This window comes from Oncorhynchus mykiss, chromosome Y (genome assembly GCF_013265735.2).
Source record: "Oncorhynchus mykiss isolate Arlee chromosome Y, USDA_OmykA_1.1, whole genome shotgun sequence".
Taxonomy (NCBI): Eukaryota; Metazoa; Chordata; class Actinopteri; order Salmoniformes; family Salmonidae; genus Oncorhynchus; species Oncorhynchus mykiss.
The window spans coordinates 47,089,523-47,100,514 of record NC_048593.1 but is presented as its reverse complement, the minus strand read 5'-3'; the positions used below and the strand labels follow the sequence as shown (position 1 = coordinate 47,100,514).

At 43.1% G+C, this 10,992-nt stretch overlaps 1 protein-coding gene across 1 annotated transcript; it reads left to right on the top strand.

Annotated features, from left to right (window-relative positions):
* The first annotated feature begins 272 nt into the window (after positions 1–272).
* On the top strand, positions 273–8,742 carry ddias (DNA damage-induced apoptosis suppressor). Its single transcript, XM_036967734.1, has 5 exons — positions 273–651; positions 1,749–1,910; positions 4,215–4,338; positions 7,787–8,628; positions 8,724–8,742. The coding sequence occupies exons 1-5, from the start codon at positions 536–538 to the stop codon at positions 8,740–8,742; spliced, it is 1,263 nt and encodes a 420-aa protein (XP_036823629.1). The 5' UTR covers positions 273–535.
* The last annotated feature ends 2,250 nt before the right edge of the window (positions 8,743–10,992 follow it).

The window sequence follows — 10,992 nt, the reverse complement described above, 5'->3', positions numbered from 1 at the left end:
ATAGGAGGATTCAGAGCCTGTGTTGGGAACTGATTAGAATTAGTTTTTTTTACAGAAAAGCAGGTCGATTTTTTTTGTTAATTTGTTTGTGTTTAGTAGTAGTTTGTATAATATTTAAAATACTGTATTTTTACCCAAATGTTTTCGTTTAAAAAAAATATTTTTTTATCCACCCGCACAGTAGGTGGCGGAAGGCACTTTTAATTGTTGCGAACGCCATTCTACCAAAGAAGAAGAATATAACCCGATTTCGACCCATGCGTTGGAGCTACGGTATCAAACCGGACGTCACTGTTTGAAAGATTGGCGGTCGGACACGGTGCTCTCAAATGCCTGCTATGAATTTGAGTAAATGAACTAAAATCTAGTAGATATTGTACATGTTTTATATACGAAGGCTATAGCTGTCGAGAGAGGCAAGAAAGCAGATCAACCAAGCACACTTAATCGTAGGGTTGCTAGCTACCGGTAGCTAGTTAGCTGCTAGTCATACACATTTAGATAAGTTACGTATTTCTGGAGAAGCAGCCCGCTAATGTCAGTGAGAAGGGCTCTGGTGGACTGTGTTGTGTTGTCTCTTCAGGACTCGTGTGTGTTATACCCCTGTTGCAGAGGATGCTTCTCCAGGATGCAACAGACCGACACGGCCAGGTAAGAGGCACACTAGTTATCGAAAAGCCCTTGGCTTAATTCTCCAACTACTGGCTCTGTGGGAAATACGAAGCTGTGTTTTAACGTTTGGAAACGTCAATTATCATCGCTATGATCACTTGCGAAACGGTGCAGGGGATGTTTAGGAAGGGGAATGCAGAAGAAGAAGGGGGTGTTTAGGAGGGGGAATGCAGAAGGAGAAGGGGGTGTTTAGGAGGGGGAATGCAGAAGGAGAGCAGGGGATGTTTATGAGGGGGAATGTAGAAGGAGAGGAAAGTGTGCAACATTAAAAAGGGCACTGAAAACAACAACAAAAGGAATGTCCAGTAATTTCAGGCATGGGCTCTATAAAGACTTTCTGTCATTATTCATGGAATTCAACACTTGTTACACCTACATGGAAGAGTAAAGCATTACTGACACTGGAAGGCTGCTGTCTGATTCCATGTCAACCTACCGTCTCCTGCTGTTGGGCCCTCGATCAAGACACTTAACCCCTCACAATGTAGAACTGCACTGTTCGTCACGTGTTATCAACATGTGGTCAACCCTCTATCTAGAGAGCTCCTGGCTGTGCAGGCTTTTGATCCAACCCTGAAACACCCAGGTCTGCTTATCAAGGTCCTGATGAGCAGCTGATGTTTAGGCTTCAAGGTGGTTAGACCAGGGCTGGAATAAAAGGATGTCCTGGAGGATGGTTGGCCAACCAGTAACTATCCTGGAGGATGGTTGGCCACCCAGTAACTATCCTGGAGGATGGTTGGCCACCCAGTAACTATCCTGGAGGATGGTTGACCACCCAGTAACTATCCTGGAGGATGGTTGGCCAACCAGTAACTATCCTGGAGGACGATTGGCCACCCAGTAACTATCCTGGAGGATGGTTGGCCACCCAGTAACTATCCTGGAGAATGGTTGGCCACCCAGTAACTATCCTGGAGGATGGTTGGCCACCCAGTAACTATCCTGGAGGATGGTTGGTTGGTTGGTTGGGGGGGGGGGGTTGGGAGCCTCGCAGACACGGGGTGGGAGAGGTGTGTTTAACCGCATGTTGGTGCTGTCTGTCAGACTGTAGTGTTGTTGTTGTTGTCCTCTAGATGGCACTGCTCCAGGTCTTGCTACAGCTGTCTGGAACCACACCTGGACTACAGGTACCGCCTGGCTCTAAGGGTCACCAGAGACAACACCATATTTGGGGTGACAGTGTTCGGGAGCTGTCTCAACTCCCTCTTTGGAGCCCCTGCCACCGACCTTCACAGGTAACGCACTCCTGCCCCACCCACCCACCTTCACAGATGACACACTCCTGCCCCATCCACCTAGCTTCACAGATAACACACCCCTGCCCCATCCACCCACCTTCACAGGTACAGCCTTATTGGTGGACCTGTGGTCTGTCTAGCTCCCGCCTATCCTTTCTTTGGATTGGTGGATACATCTCATTATGGTAATACTTTTTTGAATATTCGATGAGGGTTGCTGACATCAACCGCCTGTATTCAATGTAGAGATTCTACAGTGCATTCGGAAAGTATTCAGACCCCTGACTTTTTCCACATTTTGTTAGGTTACAGCCTTATTCTAAAATTGATTACATTGTTTTTTTCCCCTCTACACACAATTCCACATAATAACAAAGCCAAAACTGTTTTTTAGACATTTTTATAATGTGTATATATAAAAACTGAAATATCACATTTACATAAGTAGTGATTACAGCCTCAAGTCTTCTTGGGTATGACGCTACATGCTTGGCACACCTGTATTTGGGGAGTTTCTCCCATTCTTCTCTGCAGATCCTCTCAAGCTCTGTCAGGTTGGATGGGGACTGTTGATGCACAGCTATTTTCAGGTCTGTCCAGAGATGTTCGATGGGGTTCAAGTCCGGGCTCTAGCCGGGCCACTCAAGGACACTTAGACTTGTCCCGAAGCCGCTCCTGCATTGTCTTGACTGTGTGCTTAGGGTTGTTGTTCTGTTGGAAGGTGAACCTTCGCCCCAGTCTGAGGTCCTGAGCGATCTGGAGTAGGTTTTCATCAAGGATCTCTCTGTACTTTGCTCAGTTCCTTGATCCTGACTAGTCTCCCAGTCCCTGAAAAACATCCCCACAGACTGATGCTGCCACCACCATGCTTCACCGTAGGGATGGTGCCAGGTTTCCTCTAGACGTAACGCTTGGTGTTCAGGCCAAAGAGTTCAATCTTGGTTTCATCAGAGCAGAGAATCTTGTTTCTCATTTTCTGAGTCTTTAGGTGCCTTTTGGCAAACTCCCAAGTGGGCTGCCATGTGCCTTTTACTGAGGAGTGGCTTCCATCTGGCCACTCTACCATAAAGGCCTAATTGGTGGAGTGTTGCAGAGATGGTTGTCCTCCTGGAAGGCTCTCTCATCTCCACTGACCGCTCAGTTTTGCTGGGCAGTCAGCTCTAGGGAGAGTCTTGGTGGTTCCAAACTTTTTCCACTTTAGATTAGAGGCCATGGTGTTCTTGGGGACCTTCAATGTTTTGGTACCCTTCCACAGATCTGTGCCTCGACACAATCCTGTCTCGAAGCTCTACGGACAATTCCTTCGACCTCATGGCTTGGTTTTTGCTCTGACATGCACGGTCAACTGTGGGACCTTATATAAACAGGTGTGTGCCTTTCCAAATCATGTCCAATCAAGGGAATTTACCACAAGTGGACTCCAATGAAGTTGTAGAAACATCTCAAGGATGATCAAAGGAAACAGGATGCACCTGAGATCAATTTCATAGTCTCATAGTAAAGGGTCTGAATACTTATGTAAATAAGGTATTTCTGTTTATTTTTAGTACATTTGTAAACATTTTTAAAAACCTGTTTTTGCTTTGTCATTATGGGGTATTGTGTGTAGATTAAGTGGAAAAAGAGAATAAGTCTGTAACTTAACAAAATGTTGAAATGGGGAAGGGGTCTGAATACTTTCCAAATGCGCAATACTTTTTTTCCAGGAACTCTGCAATATTTTTAAGACATGAGTTTGCGGAACTTAGTTCCTGTGTAGTCCACGGGGTTACGGTGAACTTAGTTCCTGTGTAATCCACGGGGTTACGGTGAACTTAGTTCCTGTGTAGTCCACAGGGTTACGATGAACGTATTTCCTGTGTAGTCCACAGGGTTACGGTGAACGTATTTCCTGTGTAGTCCACAGGGTTACGGTGAACTTAGTTCCTGTGTAGTCCACGGGGTTACGGTGAACGTATTTCCTGTGTAGTCCACAGGGTTACGGTGAACTTAGTTCCTGTGTAGTCCACGGGGTTACGGTGAACTTAGTTCCTGTGTAGTCCACGGTGTTACGGTGAACTTAGTTCCTGTGTAGTCCACGGGGTTACGGTGAACTTAGTTCCTGTGTAGTCCACGGGGTTACGGTGAACTTAGTTCCTGTGTAGTCCACGGGGTTACGGTGAACTTAGTTCCTGTGTAGTCCACAGGGTTACGGTGAACTTAGTTCCTGTGTAGTCCACGGGGTTACGGTGTGTTGAATGAAAATATTGTGTTTGTATGAGAATGGCAACATGGATAAACAAAGTGGTTTTGTGTGTCCAGGCTGGTGGAGGAGTCTTCCGGTCCAGTGGGAAGTGAAGGTCAGAGGTCAGGGTGTCGAAGCAGGCTGCTGGTTAAGGCCGTAGAGGACTGCTTCATTGGAAGACATTTTGTTTTTGGGATCAAGGTACAACGTTAATTTAATCATTCTGGTTTATAATCTCAACCGCTTCATGAGAAAGGAAACCACTTGTCTGTTATTACATATCAACTATTACAGAATGATGCCAGTGTTACTACATTATATCAACTATTACAGAATGATACCAGTGTTACTACATTATATCAACTATTACAGAATGATGCCAGTGTTACTACATTATATCAACTATTACAGAATGATGCCAGTGTTACTACATTATATCAACTATTACAGAATGATGCCAGTGTTACTACATTATATCAACTATTACAGAATGATGCCAGTGTTACTACATTATATCAACTATTACAGAATGATACCAGTGTTATTACATTATATCAACTATTACAGAATGATGCCAGTGTTACTACATATCAACTATTACAGAACGATGCCAGTGTTACTACATTATATCAACTATTACAGAATGATGCCAGTGTTACTACATTATATCAACTATTACAGAATGATGCCAGTGTTACTACATTATATCAACTATTACAGAATGATACCAGTGTTACTACATTATATCAACTATTACAGAATGATACCAGTGTTACTACATTATATCAACTATTACAGAATGATGCCAGTGTTACTACATATCAACTATTACAGAATGATACCAGTGTTACTACATTATATCAACTATTACAGAATGATGCCAGTGTTATTACATTATATCAACTATTACAGAATGATGCCAGTGTTACTACATTATATCAACTATTACAGAATGATACCAGTGTTACTACATTATATCAACTATTACAGAATGATGCCAGTGTTACTACATTATATCAACTATTACAGAATGATGCCAGTGTTACTACATTATATCAACTATTACAGAATGATGCCAGTGTTACTACATTATATCAACTATTACAGAATGATGCCAGTGTTACTACATTATATCAACTATTACAGAACGATGCCAGTGTTATTACATTATATCAACTATTACAGAATGATACCAGTGTTACTACATATCAACTATTACAGAATGATACCAGTGTTACTACATTATATCAACTATTACAGAATGATGCCAGTGTTACTACATTATATCAACTATTACAGAATGATGCCAGTGTTACTACATTATATCAACTATTACAGAATGATACCAGTGTTACTACATTATATCAACTATTACAGAATGATGCCAGTGTTACTACATTATATCAACTATTACAGAATGATACCAGTGTTACTACATTATATCAACTATTACAGAATGATGCCAGTGTTACTACATTATATCAACTATTACAGAATGATGCCAGTGTTACTACATTATATCAACTATTACAGAATGATGCCAGTGTTACTACATTATATCAACTATTACAGAATGATGCCAGTGTTACTACATATCAACTATTACAGAATGATGCCAGTGTTACTACATTATATCAACTATTACAGAATGATGCCAGTGTTACTACATTATATCAACTATTACAGAATGATGCCAGTGTTACTACATTATATCAACTATTACAGAATGATACCAGTGTTACTACATTATATCAACTATTACAGAATGATGCCAGTGTTTCCCAAGTAGTCTGTTACTACATTATATCAACTATTACAGAATGATGCCAGTGTTCTCCAAGTAGTCTGTTACTACATTATATCAACTATTACAGAATGATACCAGTGTTACTACATTATATCAACTATTACAGAATGATGCCAGTGTTACTACATATCAACTATTACAGAATGATACCAGTGTTACTACATTATATCAACTATTACAGAATGATGCCAGTGTTACTACATTATATCAACTATTACAGAATGATGCCAGTGTTACTACATTATATCAACTATTACAGAATGATGCCAGTGTTACTACATTATATCAACTATTACAGAATGATGCCAGTGTTACTACATTATATCAACTATTACAGAACGATGCCAGTGTTATTACATTATATCAACTATTACAGAATGATACCAGTGTTACTACATATCAACTATTACAGAATGATACCAGTGTTACTACATTATATCAACTATTACAGAATGATGCCAGTGTTACTACATTATATCAACTATTACAGAATGATGCCAGTGTTACTACATTATATCAACTATTACAGAATGATACCAGTGTTACTACATTATATCAACTATTACAGAATGATGCCAGTGTTACTACATTATATCAACTATTACAGAATGATACCAGTGTTACTACATTATATCAACTATTACAGAATGATGCCAGTGTTACTACATTATATCAACTATTACAGAATGATGCCAGTGTTACTACATTATATCAACTATTACAGAATGATGCCAGTGTTACTACATTATATCAACTATTACAGAATGATGCCAGTGTTACTACATATCAACTATTACAGAATGATGCCAGTGTTACTACATTATATCAACTATTACAGAATGATGCCAGTGTTACTACATTATATCAACTATTACAGAATGATGCCAGTGTTACTACATTATATCAACTATTACAGAATGATACCAGTGTTACTACATTATATCAACTATTACAGAATGATGCCAGTGTTTCCCAAGTAGTCTGTTACTACATTATATCAACTATTACAGAATGATGCCAGTGTTCTCCAAGTAGTCTGTTACTACATTATATCAACTATTACAGAATGATACCAGTGTTACTACATTATATCAACTATTACAGAATGATGCCAGTGTTACTACATTATATCAACTATTACAGAATGATGCCAGTGTTACTACATATCAACTATTACAGAATGATACCAGTGTTACTACATTATATCAACTATTACAGAATGATGCCAGTGTTACTACATTATATCAACTATTACAGAATGATACCAGTGTTACTACATTATATCAACTATTACAGAATGATGCCAGTGTTACTACATTATATCAACTATTACAGAATGATGCCAGTGTTACTACATTATATCAACTATTACAGAATGATGCCAGTGTTACTACATTATATCAACTATTACAGAATGATACCAGTGTTACTACATTATATCAACTATTACAGAATGATGCCAGTGTTACTACATTATATCAACTATTACAGAATGATGCCAGTGTTACTACATTATATCAACTATTACAGAATGATGCCAGTGTTACTACATTATATCAACTATTACAGAATGATGCCAGTGTTACTACATTATATCAACTATTACAGAACGATGCCAGTGTTACTACATTATATCAACTATTACAGAATGATGCCAGTGTTACTACATTATATCAACTATTACAGAATGATGCCAGTGTTACTACATTATATCAACTATTACAGAATGATGCCAGTGTTACTACATTATATCAACTATTACAGAACGATGCCAGTGTTGTCCAAGTAGTATGATTGGAAGTTGTCATTCCATCCAGCTATGTTGTGATGTCTCTGGTGCAGATATCTGGCCCCCACCCCTACAGGAGAGAGGCAGGCCAGCTCATCGCCAGTCAGATCTCTCTGCCCATGGCCTCTGTTCCAGGCTGCTCTGTAGTCAGTTACTACAGAACCCTCCTACAGCAAGCTGCTCTCTGCGCTGACTGGACAACGGATCCTAGACCAGCCTCCAAGAGCCTCCTACAACAGGCCTCTGTGTGTAGAACTGATCCTAGACCAGCTCCCCAGCCCAGCGCTGACACCAGTACAGCTCCTCTCTTCCTCCACCCTTCTCCTCTCCACAGCTTCGACTCTACACTGCCCTCCTGTGGCCGATCCATGTCACTGCATTGCACCTTAAACCTCACCCCAACCCCGACCAACATACACAAGGCACCCTGGCAACAGTCTCCGGGGGTGATCACGTCGTCTGCAGAACAGGAGGAAGATGAGGGGGGGGGAGAGGATAAAGGACTGAGTCATGGGGAGGGGGGACACAGTAGGAACAGTAGCCAGGGGGAGGGGGGACACAGTAGGAACAGTAGCCAGGGGGAGGGGGGACACAGTAGGAACAGTAGCCAGGGGGAGGGGGGACACAGTAGGAACAGTAGCCAGGGGGAGGGGGGACACAGTAGGAACAGTAGCCAGGGGGAGGGGGGACACAGTAGGAACAGTAGCCAGGGGGAGGGGGGACACAGTAGGAACAGCTACTGGGATGTTCTGTCCTCTTTCTGTGAAGGCTCTGACTCCCCTGTTCACCCCCCTGCCTCTCTCACGTGGACCGCTCCAACACAGTCTGGATATATATGGACTGCGCCGTCCAGCCTCAGGAAGAGGGGTGTTTCATACACGGAGGAGGAGTACAGGTCAGTGTGTGAACAAACCTGTCGATCTGACTTTGTGGCCTGGGAAGACCTACCCTTCTCTGAGTGTCTGGGGGAGTTTGTCTGTGATCCTGCAGACACACAGACACCAACTGACCATCATGCCCAGACCATCCCTGCAGGGAGAAACGTATCCACTACCCTGACAGACACAGAGTCGAGCCCCACATCACACACAAGTCTACTGGACATTACTAATGTGGGACAGCATGGAGGTCTCAGCCCTCGGTCACCCGGACACACAGCTGACCTGGGGGAGTATAACTGTTCAGCAGACCTCTTCCACTGCTCTCAGACCAGCACGGACACACACACACCCCGCACGGACACACACACACCCCGCACGGACACACACACACCCCGCACGGACACACACACACCCCGCACGGACACACACACACCCCGCACGGACACACACACACCCCGCACGGACTCACACACACCCCGCACGGACACACACACACCCCGCACGGACACACACACACCCCGCACGGACACACACACACCCCGCACGGACACACACACACCCCGCACGGACACACACACACCCCGCACGGACACACACACACCCCGCACGGACACACGCACACCCCGCACGGACACACGCACACCCCGCACGGACACACACACACCCCGCACGGACACACACACACCCCGCACGGACACACACACACCCAGCACGGACTCACACACACCCAGCACGGACTCACACACACCCAGCACAGACTCACACACACCCCGCATCAACACACACACACCCAGCACGGACACACACACACCCCGCACGGACACACACATGGACACACCTTCAGAGTGTTGTGACTGTGTCCCTTTGTCCCAGTCCACCCCCATCATCAGGAAAACTGCTCCACCACATACACTGCAGGTCAGAGCCCGGCAACACACACCCAGCAACACCCACACACACACACCTAAAGGACTCACACACACCAAGAGACCCAGAGATAATATACTAGCTCTGCAGTGTCAGAGGTTCACGAGAAGAGCTCTGAAGAGAACACCTGGATGGAGAAGGACCGGTAGTATGAGACTGTGTGATGACGACAGTGAGATGGTGATCTCTCCCACTCAAAGACCCTGGTGCTCCAGAAGGACAGACAAACAGCAGGCTGGGGGAGAGAGAGAGAACAGAGGGAGAACCACAGGGGGAGAGAGAGAGAACAGGAGATCTACACATATTCACCAGACACTGAGAGAGGGACAGACAAAGGGTTTAGCCAACCAGCAGCTCGAAGACAGCAGGTCTGTTAGCCCCTCCCTCCACGAGGAGAATGAAGCGTGTGATTGGTCCAGAGACCTGTTTACTGACTCTTTCTGAGGGCTCTTTCCTCCCCCTTCTCCATGACGTGTGTCGTGGTCCGCTCCTCGTCAAGGATGTAAAAGAATTGGAGCGACTTATGAAATATGCAACGTGACTATAATAAAATGGAGGAACAATGAATTTCAAATTTCTAGTATAAAGCCTGTTAGTTTTTATTTTGTTTCTAAAGCATTGTACCTTAACCAAAGGACAGCGTCCTTGTCTACATTTCAAGTGGCCAATGGCTGTGACAAGTTCTGTTCACACGAGGACAATAAAATCAAATCTTGTAGAATTGTATCGAAGAGGAAGAGCGAGGCCCAACTGAAAAACTGTCATGTGGTGTTTTTTTGTGTGTGTCATTTCGCCCACCAAGCAAGGAGTTTTTGTAGAGAGGTCGAATGTCATCAACAACAAAAAATGTATGGCTTATTTTATGTTTATTTGATCTAATATAAGTTTTAAAGCTGAAGTTACGAGTGTACTGATGTAAGTAGGACATGTAACATCCCAGAAACTTCTAGAAAAAACACTTTATAACACAGAGTTATCTCCAGATGGCTATGCATATTCATGGCATGAGGCTAGTAGCATACTTTCGGAAAGTATTCAGACCCCTTGACTTTTTCCACATTTTGTTACGTTACAGCTTTATTCTAAAATTGATTACATTTTCGCCCAATCAATTGTGATGGAAATGTTATACTTGAGCTTTTCTAATAACTCATTTCTGTGTTCATGCAAGTGACTGATTGAAGGAATCCTCACTTGTCAGTATCTGCAATTTGGCAGTACGCCCAGAACCTTGTTTTGACAACAAAAGATATCTCACTTTCAAGGTCTCAGCTTAGAGAGAAGAAGCCTTGAGCGGTATTGGTCTGTCACATGTTGTGAACCAGTGTTGGTCGGTCACATAAATGAAACAAAACGATAATGATGAATTAATTATGCCAAATCATGCAAATATAACTTGTCTGTGTATAGCCGTCTATAAGACAAATGTTGGGACTGCCCCAGCAGAGCTC

Excerpts from the sequence above, each read along its gene's own strand:
- ddias (XM_036967734.1), top strand. The coding sequence starts at position 536 with ATGTCAGTGAGAAGGGCTCTGGTGGACTGTGTTGTGTTGTCTCTTCAG. Across the intron at positions 652-1,748 it reads CAACAGACCGACACGGCCAG|ATGGCACTGCTCCAGGTCTT; the intron begins GTAAGAGGCACA and ends GTTGTCCTCTAG. Across the intron at positions 4,339-7,786 it reads ATTTTGTTTTTGGGATCAAG|ATATCTGGCCCCCACCCCTA; the intron begins GTACAACGTTAA and ends TCTCTGGTGCAG.